This window comes from Hemitrygon akajei, chromosome 30 (assembly GCF_048418815.1).
Source record: "Hemitrygon akajei chromosome 30, sHemAka1.3, whole genome shotgun sequence".
Lineage (NCBI taxonomy): Eukaryota > Metazoa > Chordata > Chondrichthyes > Myliobatiformes > Dasyatidae > Hemitrygon > Hemitrygon akajei.
The window spans coordinates 43,576,688-43,603,224 of record NC_133153.1 but is presented as its reverse complement, the minus strand read 5'-3'; the positions used below and the strand labels follow the sequence as shown (position 1 = coordinate 43,603,224).

Sequence of the window (26,537 nt, the reverse complement as noted above, 5' to 3'; positions counted from 1 at the left end):
AAACAGCTTCTTGTCAATGACTTGAGCTCTGCTCTTTAAATGTGAACATTCTGTGCCAATCCAAACCCACCCATCCACATCCCCAGGTTTAGAGCTCAGACCTAGAACACAGCAGTCTCACACATACAGAGCTCATGGCCTTTATTGAAAGAACAGCAGGGTTTAAGCAAAGTCAGAGGATGCAGTCAAGGTACCGGCAGCGGGGGGGTCGGGTTCTGACCCGTTACGGGAGTTGGTACTGGGAATGGGGGAGACAGTTCGAACCTCACGGGAGTTGGTACTGGGAATGGGGGAGACAGTTTGAGCCTGACGAGAGTTGGTACTGGGAATGGGGGAGACAGTTCCGAGCCTGACGGGAGTTGGTACTGGGAATGGGGGAGACAGTTCCAAGCCTGACGGGAGTTGGTACTGGGAATGTGGGAGACAGTTCGAACCTCACGGGAGTTGGTACTGGGAATGGGGGAGACAGTTCCAAGCCTGACGGGAGTTGGTACTGGGAATGTGGGAGACAGTTCGAACCTCACGGGAGTTGGTACTGGGAATGGGGGAGACAGTTCGAACCTCATGGGAGCTGGTACTGGGAATGGGGGAGACAGTTCGAACCTCACGGGAGCTGGTACTGGGAATGGGGGAGACAGTTCCAAGCCTGACGGGAGCTGGTACTGGGAATGGGGGAGACGGGTTCTGACCCGTTACGGGAGTTGGCACTGGGAATGTGGGAGACAGTTTGAGCCTGACGGGAGTTGGTACTGGGAATGTGGGAGACAGTTCGAACCTCACGGGAGCTGGTACTGGGAATGGGGGAGTCGGGTTCTGACCCGTTACGGGAGCTGGTACTGGGAATGTGGGAGACAGTTCGAACCTCACGGGAGTTGGTACTGGGAATGTGGGAGACAGTTTGAGCCTGACGGGAGTTGGTACTGGGAATGTGGGAGACAGTTCGAACCTCACGGGAGCTGGTACTGGGAATGGGGGAGACGGGTTCTGACCCGTTATGGGAGCTGGTACTGGGAATGGGGGAGACAGTTTGAGCCTGACGGGAGTTGGTACTGGGAATGTGGGAGACGGGTTCTGACCCGTTACGGGAGTTGGCACTGGGAATGTGGGAGACAGTTCCGAGCCTGACGGGAGTTGGTACTGGGAATGGGGGAGACATTTCCAAGCCTGACGGGAGCTGGTACTGGGAATGGGGGAGACAGTTCGAACCTCACGGGAGCTGGTACTGGGAATGGGGGAGTCGGGTTCTGACCCGTTACGGGAGCTGGTACTGGGAATGTGGGAGACAGTTTGAGCCTGACGGGAGTTGGTACTGGGAATGTGGGAGACGGGTTCTGACCCGTTACAGGAGTTGGTACTGGGAATGTGGGAGACGGGTTCTGACCTGTTACAGGAGTTGGTACTGGGAATGGGGAAGACAGTTCGAACCTCACGGGAGCTGGTACTGGGAATGGGGGAGTCAGGTTCTGACCCGTTACGGGAGCTGGTACTGGGAATGGGGGAGTCAGGTTCTGACCCGTTACGGGAGCTGGTACTGGGAATGGGGGAGACAGTTCCGAGCCTGACGGAAGTTGGTACTGGGAATGGGGGAGACAGTTCCAAGCCTCACGGGAGCTGGTACTGGGAATGGGGGAGACGGGTTCTGACCCGTTACGGGAGCTGGTACTGGGAATGGGGGAGACAGTTCCGAGCCTGACGGGAGCTGGTACTGGGAATGGGGGAGTCAGGTTCTGACCCGTTACGGGAGCTGGTACTGGGAATGGGGGAGACAGTTCCGAGCCTGACGGAAGTTGGTACTGGGAATGGGGGAGACAGTTCCGAGCCTGACGGGAGTTGGTACTGGGAATGGGGGAGACAGTTCGAACCTCACGGGAGCTGGTACTGGGAATGGTGGAGTCGGGTTCTGACCCGTTACGGGAGCTGGTACTGGGAATGGGGGAGACAGTTCCGAGCCTGACGGGAGTTGGTACTGGGAATGGGGGAGACAGTTCCGAGCCTGACGGGAGTTGGTACTGGGAATGGGGGAGTCGGGTTCTGACCCGTTACGGGAGCTGGTACTGGGAATGGGGGAGACAGTTCGAACCTCATGGGAGTTGGTACTGGGAATGGGGGAGTCGGGTTCTGACCCGTTACGGGAGCTGGTACTGGGAATGGGGGAGACAGTTCGAACCTCACGGGAGCTGGTACTGGGAATGGGGGAGTCGGGTTCTGACCTGTTACGGGAGTTGGTACTGGGAATGGGGGAGACAGTTCGAACCTCACGGGAGCTGGTACTGGGAATGGGGGAGTCTGGTTCTGACCCGTTACGGGAGTTGGTACTGGGAATGGGGGAGACAGTTCGAACCTCACGGGAGTTGATACTGGGAATGGGGGAGACAGTTCGAACCTCACGGGAGCTGGTACTGGGAATGTGGGAGACAGTTCCGAGCCTGACGGAAGTTGGTACTGGGAATGGGGGAGACAGTTCCAAGCCTCACTGGAGCTGGTACTGGGAATGGGGGAGACAGTTCCGAGCCTGACGGAAGTTGGTACTGGGAATGGGGGAGACAGTTCGAACCTCACTGGAGCTGGTACTGGGAATGGGGGAGTCGGGTTCTGACCCGTTACGGGAGCTGGTACTGGGAATGGGGGAGACAGTTTGAGCCTGACGGGAGCTGGTACTGGGAATGGGGGAGACAGTTCGAACCTCACGGGAGCTGGTACTGGGAATGGGGGAGACAGTTCCGAGCCTGACGGGAGTTGGTACTGGGAATGGGGGAGACAGTTCCGAGCCTGACGGGAGCTGGTACTGGGAATGGGGGAGACAGTTCGAATCTCACGGGAGTTGGTACTGGGAATGGGGGAGACAGTTCCAAGCCTCACGGGAGCTGGTACTGGGAATGGGGGAGTCGGGTTCTGACCCGTTACGGGAGCTGGTACTGGGAATGGGGGAGACAGTTCCAAGCCTCACGGGAGCTGGTACTGGGAATGGGGAGGGGGGGAGGCAGTTTCTCAGCCATGATGGAAGCCTCATTTCCCTAGGCCCAGTCTGGGCAGGCGGCATGGAAGACGTGGGTGGTCAGTGAAGGCAAACGGGTTGGGTATTTGTTCCTCTGCTGAGAGTAGCCATGATCCTGATATCTTTACAGTAACGCCAGAGGTGCAGTTGCTTCCAGTGACAATTCTGGATTGTTGCTAATGTCAATATCAGAAGGTAAGACAAATCGATGTTTCAGTGTCGGTGTTCACGACGTCCGGCTACTTGTAGCCGAGGTGCAGCAGCTTTCTGAGTGGCGCTGGCCCGCCCCACCATCCCCTGGAGAAAAGCAGACAGAATGATGTTAGAGTTTGTCCTGCCCCTGTGTACAGGTCACTGTCCATCGATTATACACTTCACACACACACTGTCAGGACTGGGCAGCCATCCTTCCCCAGTGGCCACCCCTCCCTCTCCGCCACGTCTAACTGCTCGAGGTTTTGCAAAGTCAATCATGACCACTGCCATGGCTGCTCTTACAGCCCCTCCCTCCCTCCCTCCCTCCCTCCCCTCACACAGAGGCCCTCCAGCTCAACCTCTCTGTATTGACCAAGGTTCCCATCTACACCGGTCCCACTGTCCTAACCCTTTCCTACCCACGTACCGGTCCAAGAGTCTTTTAAAAGTTGTGAATGTACCTGCCTCAACCACTTCCTCTGGCAGCTCGTTCCATATCCTGCCCATTCTCCAAGTGAAAAACTGTCTCTTAGTTTCCTATTAAATCTTTCCCTTCTCACCCTAACCTATGCCCTCCAGTTCGAGAATTCTCAATTCTGGCAAAAATTGTGCATTAACGCCCTTGTGGTTTAGTGGGCCTCCATCGAGTCACCCTGCGCTCCGAAGAATACTGCCCATCCTCTCTCCATAACTCAGCCACTTGAGACTGGGCCACGTCCCGGCAAATCCCCTCAGCAGCCTGTCCAGCAGCAGGTTAACCAAACAGAAGACAATTCTCCAAGTGCAGCCTCCCCACAGGAACGTAATGCCCCCACTCCAGCCTGACGTATGATGCCGACAGGAATCGGGAAGCAGAGAGGAAGATACTTACTTGAGGAGAGCGTGCCAGTAGAGAGGAGGCATGAAATCGGCCTTCATGTGGAACATGGTCCTGCGCTCCTTGCCTTGGTCGAACGGGAAGGTCTCGAGTGGCTGCCCGTCGTAATCAAACTCTGCCAGTACACACTTGTTGTAGCTAGTCACCAATGGGCAGGACGTGTAGCCGTTGTACTGCACACACACCAGACAGCAAAGCCATTACACCAAGCCCACATCAGTCTGAGATGTCCCATCGGTGGGGAACAGCATGATCCCACAGCCCACAAGGACAGAACTTATGGTGAAATATACCCCCCACAGCAGGAATAACCCCTGCGTCTGAGCGAGACATACTCAGGGAGTGTGATGCCCAGACGGCACACCGTAGTAGCCTGGGCTGGGTCTTCCAAACCCGTCTGACCGCACCCTCACTCAGCCATCCTCTGAGGTCACAGGGCTCCAGAGGAACCGGTCGAGACCCACCCTCCGCACCTGAGAAAGATCACAGCAGCAATGACACAGGTTCAATTCCCTCCGCTGCCTGAAAGGGGTTCGTACCCTCTCTCCCCTTGACTGTGAGGGTTTCTGGGTCTGATGGACTGGTATCCCCTCCCCCCTCCCCTCCCTGACGGACGGGTATCCCCTCCCCTCCCCGACAGACTGGTATCCCCTCCCTTCCCCTCCCCTCCCTGTGTCCGGTTACGGACAGTGATGCACAGTACTTCCTTCCAGAAGATTCCAAACCTCCTGACTCTCATCGCACTCACAGGTAGGCTGGTATAGAACGTTCCAGCACATCAGACAATGTGCATGGTGGGCAAGGGCCACAAAGCTGAGTAACCGAGTGCAGTAGCCCCTCCCACCCAACCTGTGAACCTCCAGACGTCACCAAGAGGCGGAATTGAACCAGCAGATGCTGGAAATGTGAAACAAAAACCAGCAGTGCTGGAAATATTCAGTCAGTCAGTCAGCGTCTGTGGTGAGCAGACCAGATTTAACATTTCACACGAAATAAGTTGTACCTTGCTCTTTGGTTTCTGGTTCTTCATCACCCTGGCGATGGTGGCACTGAGGACCACAGACTGGGCCGCTGAGGGAGAAGGAGAGGTGTTAACTCCCAGGGAATGTTGAGTCCAGAGGCAGAAGGAGAGGTGTTACATCGTCCAGAAACTGGGGAATCGACTGGTGCGCAGTGGAGAAACCCAGTCAACCCCCTCCTCAACTCCACCCACTCACAAACACACACACAGTCTCACACCCACACACTCTCCCATCCTCCAATCACTCCTGCTCACATACATTCACACATACCCATACCCACACACACTCCTCCTCCTCAACTCACACCCAATCACACTTACACCTCCTCAACTCCACCCACTCACACACACACAGCCTCACACCAACAAACTCTCCCATCCTCCAATCACCCCTGCTCACATACACTCACACCCACACCCACTCCCTTCAACTCATACACACCCTCACTACCCACTCAAACTCCCTCCACAATTCACACTCACCCTCACACCCACATACACACCCTGACTCACAGATTCCCTCCCTCCCTGCCTGTACTCAGCGCCCACCACTGACTGACTCCTCACCTGTACTCAGCGCCCGCCACTGACCGACTCCTCGCCTGTACTCAGCGCACGCCACTGACGGACTCCTCGCCTGTACTCAGCGCACGCCACTGACCGACTCCACGCCTGTACTCAGCGCCCACCACTGCCCGACTCCTCGCCTGTACTCAGCGCCCACCACTGCCCGACTCCTCGCCTGTACTCAGCGCCCACCACTGACCGACTCCTCGCCTGTACTCAGCGCCCACCACTGACCGACTCCACGCCTATACTCAGCGCCCACCACTGGCCGACTCCTCGCCTGTACTCAGCGCCCACCACTGACCGACTCCTCGCCTGTACTCAGCGCCCACCACTGACCGACTCCTCGCCTGTACTCAGCGCCCACCACTGACCGACTCCTAGGCCTGTACTCAGCGCCCACCACTGACCGACTCCACGCCTGTACTCAGCGCCCACCACTGACCGACTCCTCGCCTGTACTCAGCGCCCACCACTGGCCGACTCCTCGCCTGTACTCAGCGCCCACCACTGACCGACTCCACGCCTGTACTCAGCGCCCACCACTGACCGACTCCTCGCCTGTACTCAGCGCCCACCACTGGCCGACTCCTCGCCTGTACTCAGCGCCCACCACTGGCCGACTCCACGCCTGTACTCAGCGCCCACCACTGCCCGACTCCACGCCTGTACTCAGCGCCCACCACTGACCGACTCCTAGGCCTGTACTCAGCGCCCACCACTGGCCGACTCCTAGGCCTGTAATCAGCGCCCACCACTGGCCGACTCCTCGGCCTGTACTCAGCGCCCACCACTGCCCGACTCCTAGGCCTGTACTCAGCACCCACCACTGACCGACTCCACGCCTGTAATCAGCGCCCACCACTGGCCGACTCCTCGCCAGTACTCAGCGCCCACCACTGCCCGACTCATAGGCCTGTACTCAGCACCCACCACTGACCGACTCCACGCCTGTAATCAGCGCCCACCACTGGCCGACTCCTCGCCAGTACTCAGCGCCCACCACTGACCGACTCCACGCCTGTAATCAGCGCCCACCACTGGCCGACTCCTCGCCAGTACTCAGCGCCCACCACTGACCGACTCCTAGGCCTGTACTCAGCGCCCACCACTGGCCGACTCCTCGGCCTGTACTCAGCGCCCACCACTGCCCGACTCCTAAGCCTGTACTCAGCACACACCACTGACCGACTCCTCGCCAGTACTCAGCGCCCACCACTGCCCGACTCCTAGGCCTGTACTCAGCGCCCACCACTGCCCGACTCCTAGGCCTGTACTCAGCGCCCACCACTGACCGACTCCTCGCCTGTACTCAGCGCCCACCACTGACCGACTCCTCGCCTGTACTCAGCGCCCACCACTGGCCGACTCCTAGGCCTGTACTCAGCGCCCACCACTGGCCGACTCCTCGCCTGTACTCAGCGCCCACCACTGACCGACTCCTAGGCCTGTACTCAGCGCCCACCACTGACCGACTCCACGCCTGTACTCAGCGCCCACCACTGGCCGACTCCTCGCCTGTACTCAGCGCCCACCACTGACCGACTCCTCGCCTGTACTCAGCGCCCACCACTGACCGACTCCTCGCCTGTACTCAGCGCCCACCACTGACCGACTCCTAGGCCTGTACTCAGCGCCCACCACTGGCCGACTCCTCACCTGTACTCAGCGCCCACCACTGCCCGACTCCACGCCTGTACTCAGCGCCCACCACTGACCGACTCCTAGGCCTGTACTCAGCGCCCACCACTGGCCGACTCCTAGGCCTGTACTCAGCGCCCACCACTGGCCGACTCCTCACCTGTACTCAGCGCCCACCACTGCCCGACTCCACGCCTGTACTCAGCGCCCACCACTGACCGACTACTAGGCCTGTACTCAGCGCCCACCACTGGCCGACTCCTAGGCCTGTACTCAGCGCCCACCACTGGCCGACTCCTAGGCCTGTACTCAGCGCCCACCACTGACCGACTCCTCGCCAGTACTCAGCGCCCACCACTGCCCGACTCCTAGGCCTGTACTGAGCGCCCACCACTGGCCGACTCCTAGGCCTGTACTCAGCGCCCACCACTGACCGACTCCTCGCCTGTACTCAGCGCCCACCACTGGCCGACTCCACGCCTGTACTCAGCGCCCACCACTGGCCGACTCCTCGCCAGTACTCAGCGCCCACCACTGGCCGACTCCTCGCCTGTACTCAGCGCCCACCACTGACCGACTCCTAGGCCTGTACTCAGCGCCCACCACTGACCGACTCCTCGCCTGTACTCAGCGCCCACCACTGACCGACTCCTCGCCTGTACTCAGCGCCCACCACTGGCCGACTCCTAGGCCTGTACTCAGCGCCCACCACTGGCCGACTCCTCGCCAGTACTCAGCGCCCACCACTGCCCGACTCCTCGCCTGTACTCAGCGCCCACCACTGACCGACTCCTAGGCCTGTACTCAGCGCCCACCACTGACCGACTCCACGCCTGTACTCGGCGCCCACCACTGGCCGACTCCTCGCCTGTACTCAGCGCCCACCACTGACCGACTCCTCGCCTGTACTCAGCGCCCACCACTGACCGACTCCTCGCCTGTACTCAGCGCCCACCACTGACCGACTCCTCACCTGTACTCAGCGCCCACCACTGCCCGACTCCTAGGCCTGTACTCAGCGCCCACCACTGACCGACTCCTAGGCCTGTACTCAGCGCCCACCACTGACCGACTCCTCGCCTGTACTCAGCGCCCACCACTGACCGACTCCACGCCTGTACTCAGCGCCCACCACTGGCCGACTCCTCGCCAGTACTCAGCGCCCACCACTGGCCGACTCCTCGCCTGTACTCAGCGCCCACCTCTGGCCGACTCCTCGCCTGTAATCAGTGCCCACCACTGGCCGACTCCTCGCCAGTACTCAGCGCCCACCACTGACCGACTCCACGCCTGTAATCAGCGCCCACCACTGGCCGACTCCTCGCCAGTACTCAGCGCCCACCACTGACCGACTCCTCGCCAGTACTCAGCGCCCACCACTGCCCGACTCCTAGGCCTGTACTCAGCGCCCACCACTGACCGACTCCTAGGCCTGTACTCAGCGCCCACCACTGACCGACTCCTCGCCTGTACTCAGCGCCCACCACTGACCGACTCCTAGGCCTGTACTCAGCGCCCACCACTGACCGACTCCACGCCTGTACTCAGCGCCCACCACTGGCCGACTCCTCGCCTGTACTCAGCGCCCACCACTGACCGACTCCTCGCCTGTACTCAGCGCCCACCACTGACCGACTCCTCGCCTGTACTCAGCGCCCACCACTGACCGACTCCTCACCTGTACTCAGCACCCACCACTGCCCGACTCCACGCCTGTACTCAGCGCCCACCACTGACCGACTCCTAGGCCTGTACTCAGCGCCCACCACTGGCCGACTCCTAGGCCTGTACTCAGCGCCCACCACTGGCCGACTCCTCACCTGTACTCAGCGCCCACCACTGCCCGACTCCACGCCTGTACTCAGCGCCCACCACTGACCGACTCCTAGGCCTGTACTCAGCGCCCACCACTGGCCGACTCCTAGGCCTGTACTCAGCGCCCACCACTGGCCGACTCCTCGGCCTGTACTCAGCGCCCACCACTGACCGACTCCTCGCCAGTACTCAGCGCCCACCACTGCCCGACTCCTAGGCCTGTACTCAGCGCCCACCACTGGCCGACTCCTAGGCCTGTACTCAGCGCCCACCACTGACCGACTCCTCGCCTGTACTCAGCGCCCACCACTGGCCGACTCCACGCCTGTACTCAGCGCCCACCACTGGCCGACTCCTCGCCAGTACTCAGCGCCCACCACTGGCCGACTCCTCGCCTGTACTCAGCGCCCACCTCTGGCCGACTCCTCGCCTGTACTCAGCGCCCACCACTGGCCGACTCCATGCCTGTACTCAGCGCCCACCACTGGCCGATTCCACGCCTGTACTCAGCGCCCACCACTGACCGACTCCACGCCTGTACTCAGCGCCCACCACTGACCGACTCCTCGCCTGTACTCAGCGCCCACCACTGACCGACTCCTCGCCTGTACTCAGCGCCCACCACTGACCGACTCCTAGGCCTGTACTCAGCGCCCACCACTGACCGACTCCACGCCTGTACTCAGCGCCCACCACTGACCGACTCCACGCCTGTACTCAGCGCCCACCACTGACCGACTCCACGCCTGTACTCAGCGCCCACCACTGACCGACTCCTCGCCTGTACTCAGCGCCCACCACTGACCGACTCCTCGCCTGTACTCAGTGCCCACCACTGACCGACTCCTCGCCTGTACTCAGCGCCCACCACTGACCGACTCCTCGCCTGTACTCAGCGCCCACCACTGGCCGACTCCTAGGCCTGTACTCAGCGCCCACCACTGACCGACTCCTAGGCCTGTACTCAGCGCCCACCACTGACCGACTCCACGCCTGTACTCAGCGCCCACCACTGACCGACTCCACGCCTGTACTCAGCGCCCACCACTGACCGACTCCTCGCCTGTACTCAGCGCCCACCACTGACCGACTCCACGCCTGTAATCAGCGCCCACCACTGACCGACTCCTCGTCTGTACTCAGCGCCCACCACTGACCGACTCCACGCCTGTAATCAGCGCCCACCACTGACCGACTCCACGCCTGTACTCAGCGCCCACCACTGACCGACTCCACGCCTGTACTCAGCGCCCACCACTGACCGACTCCTCGCCTGTACTCAGCGCCCACCACTGACCGACTCCTCGCCAGTACTCAGCGCCCACCACTGGCCGACTCCTCGCCAGTACTCAGCGCCCACCACTGACCGACTCCTAGGCCTGTACTCAGCGCCCACCACTGACCGACTCCTAGGCCTGTACTCAGCGCCCACCACTGGCCGACTCCTCGCCTGTACTCAGCGCCCACCACTGACCGACTCCACGCCTGTACTCAGCGCCCACCACTGACCGTCTCCTCGCCTGTACTCAGCGCCCACCACTGACCGACTCCTCGCCTGTACTCAGCGCCCACCACTGACCGACTCCTCGCCTGTACTCAGCGCCCACCACTGACCGACTCCACACCTGTAATCAGCGCCCACCACTGACCGACTCCTCGCCTGTACTCAGCGCCCACCACTGACCGACTCCTCGCCTGTACTCAGCGCCCACCACTGACCGACTCCTCGCCTGTACTCAGCGCCCACCACTGACCGACTCCTCGCCTGTACTCAGCGCCCACCACTGACCGACTCCTCGCCTGTACTCAGCGCCCACCACTGACCGACTCCTAGGCCTGTAATCAGCGCCCACCACTGGCCGACTCCTCACCTGTACTCAGCGCCCACCACTGCCCGACTCCACGCCTGTACTCAGCGCCCACCACTGACCGACTCCTAGGCCTGTACTCAGCGCCCACCACTGGCCGACTCCACGCCTGTAATCAGCGCCCACCACTGACCGACTCCACGCCTGTACTCAGCGCCCACCACTGACCGACTCCACGCCTGTACTCAGCGCCCACCACTGACCGACTCCTCGCCTGTACTCAGCGCCCACCACTGACCGACTCCACGCCTGTAATCAGCGCCCACCACTGACCGACTCCTCGTCTGTACTCAGCGCCCACCACTGACCGACTCCACGCCTGTAATCAGCGCCCACCACTGACCGACTCCACGCCTGTACTCAGCGCCCACCACTGACCGACTCCACGCCTGTACTCAGCGCCCACCACTGACCGACTCCTCGCCTGTACTCAGCGCCCACCACTGACCGACTCCTCGCCAGTACTCAGCGCCCACCACTGGCCGACTCCTCGCCAGTACTCAGCGCCCACCACTGACCGACTCCTAGGCCTGTACTCAGCGCCCACCACTGACCGACTCCTAGGCCTGTACTCAGCGCCCACCACTGGCCGACTCCTCGCCTGTACTCAGCGCCCACCACTGACCGACTCCACGCCTGTACTCAGCGCCCACCACTGACCGTCTCCTCGCCTGTACTCAGCGCCCACCACTGACCGACTCCTCGCCTGTACTCAGCGCCCACCACTGACCGACTCCTCGCCTGTACTCAGCGCCCACCACTGACCGACTCCACACCTGTAATCAGCGCCCACCACTGACCGACTCCTCGCCTGTACTCAGCGCCCACCACTGACCGACTCCTCGCCTGTACTCAGCGCCCACCACTGACCGACTCCTCACCTGTACTCAGCGCCCACCACTGACCGACTCCTCGCCTGTACTCAGCGCCCACCACTGACCGACTCCTCGCCTGTACTCAGCGCCCACCACTGACCGACTCCTAGGCCTGTAATCAGCGCCCACCACTGGCCGACTCCTCACCTGTACTCAGCGCCCACCACTGCCCGACTCCACGCCTGTACTCAGCGCCCACCACTGACCGACTCCTAGGCCTGTACTCAGCGCCCACCACTGGCCGACTCCTAGGCCTGTACTCAGCGCCCACCACTGGCCGACTCCTCGGCCTGTACTCAGCGCCCACCACTGCCCGACTCCTAGGCCTGTACTCAGCACCCACCACTGACCGACTCCTCGCCAGTACTCAGCGCCCACCACTGCCCGACTCCTAGGCCTGTACTCAGCGCCCACCACTGGCCGACTCCTAGGCCTGTACTCAGCGCCCACCACTGACCGACTCCTCGCCTGTACTCAGCGCCCACCACTGGCCGACTCCACGCCTGTACTCAGCGCCCACCACTGGCCGACTCCTCGCCAGTACTCAGCGCCCACCACTGGCCGACTCCTCGCCTGTACTCAGCGCCCACCACTGACCGACTCCTCGCCTGTACTCAGCGCCCACCACTGACCGACTCCTCGCCTGTACTCAGCGCCCACCACTGACCGACTCCTAGGCCTGTACTCAGCGCCCACCACTGGCCGACTCCTCGGCCTGTACTCAGCACCCACCACTGACCGACTCCTCGCCAGTACTCAGCGCCCACCACTGCCCGACTCCTAGGCCTGTACTCAGCGCCCACCACTGGCCGACTCCTAGGCCTATACTCAGCGCCCACCACTGACCGACTCCTCGCCTGTACTCAGCGCCCACCACTGGCCGACTCCACGCCTGTACTCAGCGCCCACCACTGGCCGACTCCTCGCCAGTACTCAGCGCCCACCACTGGCCGACTCCTCGCCTGTACTCAGCGCCCACCACTGCCCGACTCCTCGCCTGTACTCAGCGCCCACCACTGCCCGACTCCTCGCCTGTACTCAGCGCCCACCACTGACCGACTTCTAGGCCTGTACTCAGCGCCCACCACTGACCGACTCCTCGCCTGTACTCAGCGCCCACCACTGGCCGACTCCTCGCCAGTACTCAGCGCCCACCACTGGCCGACTCCTCGCCTGTACTCAGCGCCCACCACTGCCCGACTCCTCGCCTGTACTCAGCGCCCACCACTGACCGACTCCTAGGCCTGTACTCAGCGCCCACCACTGACCGACTCCTCGCCTGTACTCAGCGCCCACCACTGACCGACTCCACGCCTGTACTCAGCGCCCACCACTGACCGACTCCACGCCTGTACTCAGCGCCCACCACTGACCGACTCCTCGCCTGTACTCAGCGCCCACCACTGACCGACTCCTCGCCTGTACTCAGCGCCCACCACTGGCCGACTCCTCGCCTGTACTCAGCGCCCACCACTGGCCGACTCCATGCCTGTACTCAGCGCCCACCACTGGCCGATTCCACGCCTGTACTCAGCGCCCACCACTGACCGACACCACGCCTGTACTCAGCGCCCACCACTGACCGACTCCACGCCTGTACTCAGCGCCCACCACTGACCGACTCCTCGCCTGTACTCAGCGCCCACCACTGACCGACTCCTCGCCTGTACTCAGTGCCCACCACTGACCGACTCCTCGCCTGTACTCAGCGCCCACCACTGACCGACTCCACGCCTGTACTCAGCGCCCACCACTGACCGACTCCTCGCCTGTACTCAGCGGCCACCACTGACCGACTCCTCGCCTGTACTCAGTGCCCACCACTGACCGACTCCTCGCCTGTACTCAGAGCCCACCACTGACCGACTCCTCGCCTGTACTCAGCGCCCACCACTGGCCGACTCCTAGGCCTGTACTCAGCGCCCACCACTGACCGACTCCTAGGCCTGTACTCAGTGCCCACCACTGACCGACTCCACGCCTGTACTCAGCGCCCACCACTGACCGACTCCACGCCTGTACTCAGCGCCCACCACTGACCGACTCCTCACCTGTACTCAGCGCCCACCACTGACCGACTCCACGCCTGTAATCAGCGCCCACCACTGACCGACTCCTCGTCTGTACTCAGCGCCCACCACTGACCGACTCCACGCCTGTAATCAGCGCCCACCACTGACCGACTCCACGCCTGTACTCAGCGCCCACCACTGACCGACTCCTCGCCTGTACTCAGCGCCCACCACTGACCGACTCCACGCCTGTAATCAGCGCCCACCACTGACCGACTCCTCGCCTGTACTCAGCGCCCACCACTGACCGACTCCTCGCCTGTACTCAGCGCCCACCACTGACCGACTCCTCGCCAGTACTCAGCGCCCACCACTGGCCGACTCCTCGCCAGTACTCAGCGCCCACCACTGACCGACTCCTAGGCCTGTACTCAGCGCCCACCACTGACCGACTCCTAGGCCTGTACTCAGCGCCCACCACTGGCCGACTCCTCGCCTGTACTCAGCGCCCACCACTGACCGACTCCACGCCTGTACTCAGCGCCCACCACTGACCGTCTCCTCGCCTGTACTCAGCGCCCACCACTGACCGACTCCTCGCCTGTACTCAGCGCCCACCACTGACCGACTCCTCGCCTGTACTCAGCGCCCACCACTGACCGACTCCACGCCTGTAATCAGCGCCCACCACTGACCGACTCCTCGCCTGTACTCAGCGCCCACCACTGACCGACTCCTCGCCTGTACTCAGCGCCCACCACTGACCGACTCCTCGCCTGTAATCAGCGCCCACCACTGACCGACTCCTCGCCTGTAATCAGCGCCCACCACTGACCGACTCCTCACCTGTACTCAGCTTAAGCTCCTGACCAGGAATGTCAGCGCTGTTTGCCATAACACATGGACTAAAGATTTCTCTACGGGACGGGCAGTGTCCACCACTGGCCCCAGCACCTACTTACCCACAGCTGCAGCGGTCTTGGACGTGGGCAGGTTGGTGCAGTCCCCGATACCGAACACATTTGGGTACTCCTTGTGCTGGAGGTTGTCTTTGTCAACATCGAGCCAGCCAGCGGCGTCAGCCAGACTGCTGTTGCGCAGAACATCCGGGGCACCCATTGGAGGGCTGACGTGCAACATTTCGTACTAGTAGCATGTAAAGGAAGGACAGCAGATCCCAATCAGCTTCGTGCTCCCTCACACACACACCATACAATCTGTCTTTAGCGACAGCTGTACCGACAAGACAGAAAACTACTGTAGGTTGCAAATAAGTTTAAAGTTAAATAATGCTAAAGATGAATAGTGAGGTAGTGTTCACGGGTTCAATGTCCACCCATTAATCTGACAGACAGGAAGAAGCTATTCCTGAATCATTGAGTGTGTGCCTTCAGGCTCCTGTATCTCCTCCCTGATGGTAGCAATGAGAAGAGGCCATGTCCTGGGTGATGGGGGTGCAGTCTTTTTGAGGCATCGCCTTTTAAAGATGTTCTCAATTCTGGGGAGGCCAGTGCCCATGATGGAGCTGCCTGAGTTTACAACTTTCTACAGCTTTTCCCGATCCTGTACAGTGGCCCCTCTGTACCAGATGGTGACACAGCCAGTTAGAATGCTCTCCACGGCACATCCGTAGGAATTTACGAGAGTCTCTGGTGACGTACCAAGTCTCAAACTCCTAATGGAATTTAGTGGCTGCTGAGCCCTCTTTGTGATTGTGTCAGTGTGTTGGGCCCAAGGATAGATACTCAACGATGTGGACCATCAGGAATTCGAAGCTGCTCACCCTTTCTTCCACTGACCCCACACAGAGTGTGTGTTCTCCTGACTTTCCCTTCTTGAAGACCACCATTAATTCCTTGGGATTTTGCTGACATTGAGAGCACCGCTCGACCAGCCCGCCTATCCCACTCCTGTACGCCGTCTCATCTCCACACTCTGTTCAAAGTCAGAGGGTGCTACAGTCACGAGTATCTGTGAGAAGATTCATCTGTTCCTTCAGCCAGTGAGACAGGCTGAGACGGTTCCAGCATGGGATCAAAGTGAATCTACAATCATTTTCAGTGGTTACTCCAGCAGCCCAGTGAATGACAATCACACAATTGAGCAAAGAAAACTCTTTAAAACTGCCCAGCCAATGAGATCACAGCTGAGCTGACCACCATGGTCATCAAACTCCTGCCCAGCCAATGAGATCTCAGCTGAGCTGGCTGACATGATCATCAATCTCCTGCCCAGCCAATGAGATCTCAGCTGTATGGACAGTCAGTAAAACGGTCTGTGATGAAATAAAACTCCATCCAGGCTTGACAAGAAGTTCAGAGATCTCAGCCTTGACACTGCCTTGTGCAGCTGGATCCTGGACTTCCTGTCAGATTGCCAGCAGCATCCCTCACCTCCACCCCTCTGACTGTCAACACAGGAGCCCCTCAGGGCTGTGTACTGAGTTCCCTCCCTTACTCCCTGTATACCCATGACTGTGTCACCACCCACAACTCTAATCTGCTAATTAATTTTGCCATCAACACTACATTGATTGGCCTAATCTCAAACAATAACAAGGTGGCCTACAGGGAAGAAGTCATCTCTCTGAGACAGTGGTGTCAAGGAAACAACCTCTCCCTCAATGTCGCAAAAACAGAGGAGCTGATTGTGGATTACAGGAGGAATGGAGATGGCTAACCCCTTTTGACATCAATGGATCTGGGTTTGAGAGGATGAACAGCTTTAAGTTCCTCAGCATCCACATCACTGAGGTCCTCACCTGGTCTGTACACACCAGCTGTTTGGTGAAAGAGTGAAACAGTGCCTCTTTCACCTCAGATGGTTGAGGAAGTTTGGTATGGGCCCCCAGATCCTAAGAATTTTCTACAGGGGTGCAATCGAGAGCACCCTGACTGGCTGCATCACTGCCTGGAATGGGAACTGTACTTCCCTCAATCACAGGACTCTGCAGAGAGTGGTGCAGACAGCCCAGCGCATCTGTAGTTGTGAACTTCCCATGATTCAGACCATTTACAAGGACAGGTGTGTAAAAAGGGCCCGACTGATCATTGGGGACCGAGTCACCCCAACCACAGTCTATTCCAGCTGCTACCATCCAGGAAATGGTACCGCAGCATAAAAGCCAGGATCAACAAGCTCCGGGACAGCTTCTTCCACCAGGCCGTCAGACTGATGAACTCACATTGATTTCAGCATATTTCTACGTTACATTCACTGTTCTATTTATTATAAATTATTATAAATTACCATGATTGCACATTGCACATTTAGACGGAGACGTAAAATAAAGATTTTTACTCCTTATGTATGTGAAGGATGTAAGAAACAGAGTCAATTCAATTCATTCATTCATAAAAAGATATTTTTCCACTCTGTCTCGGTTCCTGTGACAATCATTTTATTCATTAGAATTACAGCAGGAACGGCCCTTCCAGCAGCAAATGCTGTCAACTGCTGATTAACCTGAACTTCACCACAGGACAATTTACAATTAACTTACTAACCCCTACGTCTTTGAACTGTGGGAGGAAACCAGGACACCCGGAGGAAACCCACGCGGTCACAGGGAGAACATAGACTCCTTACCGATGACACCAGAACTGAACTCTGAACTCTCACATCTCAAGGGGGGTAATAGAAGCACCAACCATGGCAGCAGTAAACCAATTTACCACCACTCTTCGAGGTACAATGTTGTAAAGACCCTTTGAGAAGAAGCGATTCAGGTCAGCGGGAGACGCTCATGGAGTGAGTACTGTTTCAGATCCGCTCCATAATCTTTACTTATTTTAACCTTTGATCACCCTTATTCAACTTATTGTTACCTACACCAAAAGACTTTTGCTACTTTCTCGGGCTTATTGTTAAGATTTTATCGTGAATTTTGGAAGATATGCAAACAGAAATGGCTCTTAGATCCAAAGGACGAGAACCGGGGCGAAACCCGAACGGTAATGGAAAGAAGCCAGCTCAACCTCAACGCACTGAGTTAACTTATGAACTGCTTATGGAGCTTTTGGATAAAAAATTTGAGGAACAACGTCAGGCTTTTCAACGAGACATAAAGGTTTTTCAAGATTATATGGTTAAGACGGATTCAGTAATTAACCAGCAGCAAGCGCTTATCTCATTGCTGCAAGAGGAAGCGCGGAAACGAGATTTGACAATTGAAAAATTGCAACAGGATTTAATTTCGACTATTAAATTGGTGGAGACACTTAAAGCCAAGAGTGTCGATTTGGAGAATCGGTCCAGAAGACAGAACCTACGCATACTTGGTCTCCCAGACGGCATAGAACAAGGCGATCCTTCGAAATACTTTGCTCAATTTCTAAAAGATGCGTTTCCGTCGGTTTTTCCAGTAAACCCTCCGCTACTTGACCGAGCACATAGAATTTGGAGTCGATCACCGACGGTTTCAGATAAGCCCCCGGTGGTAATCGTCCGATTTCATTACGTACACGATAAAGAACAACTCATTCGTGAAGCTCGAAGGGCTGGGATGATTAAATTTCGTGATTATTGTTTTCGTTTGGTCCAGGATTTCAGCCCAGAAATCATGAGAAAAAGGCTGCTTTTTAAACCTCTGATGTCTGAATGTTATGAGAAAAATCTAAAACCTGCGCTCTTATACCCGGCGAAGCTCAGGATCTCCCCCCCGAATGCTCCGCGTAAAGTATTTTTGTCTACCTTTGAAGCGAAAAAGTATTTGGAAGAGAACTTCCCTACTGATACAGTTACTACTCTCCAGTAAATGAGTGATTCTGATCGTGAAAGATGGTTTTTGATTTTTTAAACCAGGGTTAGTCTCTGGTTATTGGTGTAGGTTTATCCTATACTTCATATTTAAGTTAAAGTGTGTTTTCGTTATATTAATCGCTCTGTCTTATACACTTTAACTACTATACTATATTTTTGTCTACTATTTTTGTTCCCTTGAAGGTATATTTTTAACCTTTCGAAGTGAATTTTTTGTTTAATATCAAGATAATGGTTTTTTGTAAAGTATTGGTTTAGTTTAAGATGGCGTTATTGTTTCTTTTTTCGTCTTCTTCCTATAATGCATCGCTTATCATAGTTTAAATACTTCTTGATTTGTTTGGGTTATAACCCGATTTATAAACTTTTAATGATTTTATTCCCTTTTTCTTTACAACTCAGCATATTAAGAAGCGCAGTTTTTAGTACTGTGATCATAATTCTTAAAGTTTGGGTGGTTTTTTATATATATCCGTTAAACACGGAGTGGTCTTCCGCTGATATGGGGGTAGAGTTAGTTTCATTTTTTCTTTTTTCTAGCCATATTTTGGCTTTTTTTCTTTTTCATACGGGGGTGGGGGTTGGTCTGTTTTCTTTTTTAATTTTTTTCTTATCAATTTGTTTTAGTTTTTTTACTTGGGCTGTTCATGAACTACAAATATGTCTACGATGTCGTCACTTCCGGGTCCGCTCTTTATTTTTGTCCCTCTTCCGGATGCATGAGTTTATAACATGGTTAACCCTTTATATACCAAAGGGAAGACTTTAGAAACATGGTTCAAACCATTAACTTTGTGTCTTGGAATACTAATGGATTAAACCATCCGATTAAACGAAAGAAGATTTTCAAAGTATTCCAAAGACTTAATGCTCATATTATTTTTGTACAAGAAACTCATGTGAGGAAGGAGGACAAATATCGCTTTTTTAGGTCTTGGCGGGGTCAACAATATCATTCGAATTCGAATGCCAAAGTTAAGGGAGTTTCAATTTTTATTGACTCCTCTATTACATTTGTTCAACACGATATCCTTTCGGATCCGAATGGTAGATTTTTGTTAATTACGGGTTTACTCGGTAATAAAAAGGTTGCTATGGTTAATGTTTATGCCCCGAATGTGGATTGTCCTGACTTTTTTAAGTCCTTATTTACTTCTTTACCTAATTTAAATGAATATAAATTAATAATGGGTGGTGACTTTAATTGTTGTTTAATTCCTTTGATGGACAAATCTATAACTATTCAGACTCTACCCAATAAGTCGGCCACTTGTATTAACTCCTTTTTGACTGATAATGGAGTTTTTGATATTTGGAGATTTCGTCATCCTAATGACAAAGAGTTTTCTTTTTTCTCACATGTTTATCACTCCTATTCGAGAATTGATTATTTTTTTATTGACTCTTGTTTTATTCCATCGGTAATTGGTTGTAATTATGATATTATAGCTATTTCTGACCATGCTCCATTAAAACTTTCTATTAATTTTACGGATACAGCTTTAAATGCTAGACAATGGCGATTTGACTCTACCTTATTGCAAGAACCGGACTTTATTAAATTTATGAAGGAACAGATTGATTTCTTCTTTTCAACTAATTCCACGGAGGATATCACATGCGGAACACTTTGGGACACTTTAAAAGCGTATATACGTGGACAGATTATCTCGTATTCTGCTGGTCTGAGAAAACGCATTAAGAAGGAAACTCTTTTACTGGTTGATAAAATTAAAGAGATAGACAAGAAATATTCGACTACTCCTAGCATGGAACTTTATAAACAAAGGGTTGAACTTCAAATGGAACATAGTTTATTACTTACATCTCCGATAGAAAATCAATTAATGAAAACCAAATCTGATTTCTATATACATAGTGATAAATCAGGAAAACTGTTAGCTAGTCAGCTGAAGAATGTTTCAGTTAAACGCCAGATTACTAAGGTTCGACAGCAGAATGGGGATTTGACAGTTAACCATGATGACATAAATAAGTCTTTTCAAGACTTTTATACCTCCCTGTATAAATCTGAATTCCCTCAGGATCATAATACCATGTGTGATTTTCTCGGGAAATTGAATTTTCCAAAACTATCATCTGATGATATTTCAGTAATAGATACTCCGTTTACGGATGCGGAAATTAAAGGGGTTATTTCCTCAATGAACTCTGGGAAAGCACCAGGTCCAGATGGGTATACAGTAGAATTTTTTAAATGTTTTTCTGATACTCTATCTCCTTGGCTATGCAAGGTGTTTGAAGAAGCAATTAGATTGGGGAAGTTGCCACAATCTTTTTATAGAGCTTCTATTTCTTTAATATTGAAGAAAGATAAAGACCCTACTGATTGTGCATCTTACAGACCAATATCTCTATTGAATGTGGATTCTAAGATTTTTTCCAAGTTGCTGGCTTCTAGGTTGGAGAAGGTATTACCCCAAATTATTTCGGAAGACCAAACCGGTTTTATTAAAAATCTCTATTCTTTTTTCAATGTTAGGAGATTATTGAATATTGTTTATACTCCTTCACATAATACTTCAGAATGTGTTATATCATTAGATGCGGAAAAAGCATTTGATAGAGTTGAATGGCCCTACTTATTTTATGTGTTGGAGAAGTTTAATTTTAGTCCGACCTTCATTTCTTGGATTAAACTGATATATCAAACTCCAGTAGCCTCGGTGTTTACTAATAATCAAAGATCTCCATTTTTTCGTTTATTTCGGGGCACTAGACAAGGTTGTCCCCTTAGTCCATTACTATTTAACATCGCCTTAGAACCTTTGGCAATTGCCATCAGAGAATCACATGATATTTTGGGTATTAATCGTGGAACAGATATTCATAAGGTATCTTTATATGCAGACGATTTATTATTATTCATCTCTAATCCTGAGAAATCTATTCCAGCAGTCTTATCATTGTTGGCTCAATTTAGTGAGTTTTCTGGGTATAAGTTAAATCTTAATAAGAGTGAATTGTTTCCTTTGAATAGACAGGTCCCAAATTATGGTATTTTACCTTTTAAATTAGCTAACGATTCTTTTACTTATTTAGGGATTAAAATTACCAAAAACCATAAAGAATTATTTCGGTTTAATTTTTTACCCTTAATTGATCAGATTAAAGGTTTGTTTACTAAGTGGTCACCATTATCTTTATCTCTGATAGGTAGGATTAATGCTATTAAGATGGTTATTTTACCTAAATTTTTATATGTTTTTCAAGCGGTACCAATTTTTATTCCGAAATCCTTTTTTACTAATGTTGATTCAAAAATTTCTTCATATATATGGCAGAATAAAAATCCCAGGTTAGGTAAAATATACTTACAGAAGACAAAGAAGGATGGTGGGTTGGCATTACCCAATTTCAGATTTTATTATTGGGCAGTTAATATTAGATATTTGATATGTTGGTTGAAAGAATGGGATGGTCCTTTTGGCCCTCATTGGGTGAGTTTGGAAACCAAATCGGTTTCTGCTTATGCTCTGGGTTCTATCTTAGGGACATCTCTCCCTTTTGCTCTTTCTAAATTGCCGAAGCGAATTGACAACCCGATAGTTAAATATACCTTACGTATATGGTTTCAATTTCGGAAATTTTTCGGGTTGACTCAATTCATGTTAAATAGTCCTATTGTATCTAATTGTTTTTTCCATCCCTCAATTATAGATCATGCTTTTTTGGCTTGGAAAACTAAGGGATTATTAAGATTTTCCGACTTATTTTTGGACAACTGTTTTATGTCCTTTGAGTAACTAGCTAATAAATATAATTTGCCTAGATCTCATTTTTTTAGATACTTACAGGTTAGGCATTTTTTAAGTACGGTACTTCCTTCGTTCCCAAATTCTCTGTCTTCAGATACTTTGGAAAGTTTGTTTGAATTAAACCCTTTTCAAAAAGGGCTTATATCAAAACTTTATAATATAATTATGAAGATACGTTCAGTGCCCTTTGATAAGACCAAAAATGATTGGGAAAGAGAACTTAATCTTATTATTCCTATTGAGAATTGGGATAGAATTCTTAAATTAGTTAATACATCATCTATATGTGCCAAACATTCATTATTACAATTTAAGGTTGTACATAGGGCCCATATGTCCAAAGATAAATTAGCTCATTTTTATTCTCATATAAACCCTATTTGTGACAGATGTCATTTAGAAATCGCTTCTTTAACTCATATGTTTTGGTCATGTCCACTTTTGAGAAAATATTGGAAAGATATTTTTGATATTATTTCGGCGGTATTGAACACTGATTTACAACCCCATCCTATTACCGCAATTTTTGGTTTACCGATGATGGACTTACTTCACTTATCTCCTTCCGCCTGTCGAATGATTGCTTTTCTCACTTTGATGGCTAGAAGATCTATTTTGTTGAATTGGAAGGAAATTAATCCTCCCACGGTATTTCATTGGCTTTCTCAAACTATGTTATGTCTAAATTTAGAAAAAATTAGAAGTGCTGTATTTGATACCTATTAAATTTGAAAAGATATGGAGACCATTTATTCAATATTTTCATATGATGTAATGGCCCTGTGCCGGGCTTATTGGTTTTTTTTCCAGCTTTAATCGTATGTATGTTGAGAGGATCGGAGTTGACGTCATTGATGTTTATGTATACTCGTGAGATACTATGAACAGCCCTTTTTTTTTTCTCTTTTTAAAAGTTTTTTTTTCTTCTTTGTTTTTTTTTCTTTTTCTTGATACTAGATTAGTAGATTAGCCAACTTCCTTAGATAGATTTTTTTTTCTCTTTTTTACACTATATATTATGAAATATCTAAACTTACCTTGTTCATATATATACTATATGGTTTATGTTTTGGGAAACTTACTTATGCTCTATTCATTGTTTATGTAATACTTTATGTATAATGGGAGTCTATATATTTGTAATCCCTTACCATTATTTGAATTGTATCTCATTCATAATATTCTAAATATTAATAAAAAGATTGAAAGAGAGAGAAGAAGCGATTCACCTTGTCTTTTTTAAATGTGCAGAATACTGATCCCTCATTGCAGATTCTCCGGAAACAAAATGCATCTTCTCCACATGCACTGCCAAAATCCCTCAAGATCATAAACATCTAGTTCCCTCTCACTCTCTAATGATACATCCTCTCCTGATATGACAGCCACCTATTCCAGGCATCAGTCTAGTGAATCATCTCAGAACAGCTCCCAGTGCATCAACACCTTCCCTGGACACATTACTGCACAGCTGCATTCACCAGTCTCCTGTATAGCTAAATCAGGTTTAACCATCTGGTCTATGATAACACTATTTATTTGGTTTCCCCAATTAATTTCCATTCCCTGCGGCTCATAACACTGGAGCTGGGAATCACAGAGCTCATCTGACAGCTAGAGTCATTCGATGTACAAAGACAACATCCTCTGTGGATTTCACAGAGCAAGAGACAAAGGAACAACATAAATAACTTCATTATAATTTTCACTAATTAGAACTGTTTCATCTTTTTAAGTGTAACATACTTAAAAGCGTTCCCGCGCAAGTCCAGTGAAGAGCTTTAAAAAGCAGGAAGTATTTTAACGGAAGTCGTTGATTGGAGCACGGTGCAGATGCAGAAGCATTCCCACACAGGTACAGCAAATAGCTTTAGCAACCCAGACTCCACAAAAGGGGGGTACCATCTAGCGGAGCGGTCATCGTGGGAGTGGTCTGAGTCAGAGTAGTAAAGTTTTGGCTCAACAGGACTTCGGCAAGAACAGGTGGAAGCAAAGTAAGTTCATTCCTTATTTCTTTTTTGCTGCATTAACTCTTGAGAGAATGGGGGATATGTCTGCAGAACCCATGGTGTGGGTGTCAGATGTAGCATTTCCAGGGGACTCCCAGCTCCCCAATGGCCACATCTGCATCAAGTGCATCGAGATGCAGCTCCTTAGAGACCACGTTAGGGAATGGGAGCGGCAGCTCGATGACCTTTGGCTTGTTAGGGTAAGTAGCAGTGATAAACAGGAGCTACAGGGAGGTAGTCACCCCGAGGCTACAGGAGACAGATAAATGGGTGACTGTCAGAAGGGAGAATGACAGATAGTGGCTGTCCCCTTCAATAGTAAGTTCTCCACTTTGAGTACTATTGGGGAAGGGGACAACCTACCTGGGGGAAGCAACGGGGGCCGTGCCTCTGGCACAGAGTCTGGCCCTGCGGCTCAGAAGGGTAGGGAACTGAAGAGGATGGCAGCAGTGATAGGGGACTCTATAGTTAGGGGGACAGATGGGTGATTCTGTGGGCACAAAAAAGAAACTCAAATAGTGGTTTGCCTCCCAGGTGTCAGGGTCCGGGATGTTTCTGAATGCATCCATTCAGAGAAAGGAGGGTGAGCAGCCAGAAGCCGTGGTAATATTGGTACCAATGACAGAGCTAGATAGGTATCTTATGGATAGGGGAATCAAGGGATATGGGGACAAGGCAGGAACCGGGTATTGATAGTAGATGATCAGCCATGATCTCAGAATGGCAGTGCAGGCTCGAAGGGCCGAATGGTCTACTTCTGCTCCTATTGTCTATTGTCTATAAGGAAGGAGGTCTTCAAAACAGAATACAAGGAGTTAGGAAGGAAGCTGAGAAACAGGACCTCAATAGTAATCTCGGAATTGCTGTCTTTGCCATGTGACAGTGAGGACAGGAATAGAATCAGGTGGCAGATAAATTCAAGGCCGAAGAACTGGAGCAAGGGGCGGGGATTCAGATTTCTGGATAATTGGAACCTCTTCTGGGGCAGGTGTGACCTGTACAAAAGGGACGGGTGTCACTTAAATCCAAGCGGGGGGGGGGCAATATTCCTGCGGGCAGGTTTACTAGAGCTGGTGGGAGTGGTTTAAACTAATGTGGGGGGGATGACAACCAGGATGATGGAGCTGAGCATGAGCCAGCAGGTTTACAAGCAGATGATGGGTGTAACATGAATGTGAGGAAGGACAAGCCAATGATTGGGTACAAATGCAGACAGAGTAAAGAGTTAAATTGTACTAGAGAGGCAAAATTCAAAAAAGGTGAAGAAAGCCAGACTGAAGATGCTGTATTTAAATACGCGTAGCATTCGAAATAAGGTAGACAAATTAGAGATACGCATAGAGATTGGTCACTATGACGTTGTGGGCATCACTGAGTTGTGACTGAAAGAAGGCCACAGTTGGGAGTTTAACATTAAAGGATATACTCTGTATTGAAAGGACAAGCAGGAAGGCATAGGTGATGGTGTGGCTCTGTTGGTAAGAGATGGAATTACATCTTTAGAAAGAGGTAGCACAGGATCAGAGAATGTTGAATCTTTGTGGGTGGAGTTAAGAAACCACAAGGGTTAAAAAAAATTATGGGAATCATATATAGGCCTCCAAATAATAGCCAAGATGTGGGGTTGAGATTGCAAAGGGAGCTGGAAAAGGCATGTAATAAGGGTAATTAAGAGCTGGCTTTTTAGAGCAGCTTGTGCTTGAGCCTACTAGGGGAAAGGTGATCTTAGATTGGGTGTGTTTAATAACCCAGATCTTATTAGGCAGCTTAACGTAAAGGAACCCTTAGGAGGCAGTATCATAATATGATTGAATTCATACTGCAATATAAGAGGGAGAAGCACAAGTCACATGTGTCAGTATCACAATGGAATAAAGGGAATTACAGAGGCATGAGAGAGGAGCTTGCCCAGGTGGATTGGAGGGGGACACTGGTGGGGATGATGGCAGAGCAGAGACGGCTGAAGTTTCTGAGAATAGTTCACAAGGCACAGGATAGATATATCCTCCCACAGAGGAAGGTGTTCTCATACGGCAGGGATAGGCAACTGTGGCTGACAAGGAAAGTTAAGGACTGCATAAAACTCAGGGAAAAGGCATATAAGGTAGCAAAAGTGAGTGGG

At 52.3% G+C, this 26,537-nt stretch overlaps 1 protein-coding gene across 2 annotated transcripts in view; it reads right to left on the bottom strand.

The window, feature by feature from the left end:
- Positions 1 to 124: 124 nt before the first annotated feature.
- Positions 125 to 26,537, bottom strand: part of sqor (sulfide quinone oxidoreductase) — a 53,777-nt gene continuing 27,364 nt past the window's right edge. For both annotated transcript variants that reach the window (XM_073032768.1, XM_073032769.1), the window contains exons 7-10: positions 14,829 to 15,012; positions 5,071 to 5,138; positions 4,062 to 4,240; positions 125 to 3,292 (exon numbers count right to left, since the gene is read on the bottom strand). In XM_073032768.1, coding sequence (XP_072888869.1) covers positions 3,235 to 3,292; positions 4,062 to 4,240; positions 5,071 to 5,138; positions 14,829 to 15,012 — 489 coding nt within the window. In that variant the 3' untranslated portion in view covers positions 125 to 3,234. The remainder of the gene's footprint in view (positions 3,293 to 4,061; positions 4,241 to 5,070; positions 5,139 to 14,828; positions 15,013 to 26,537) is intronic.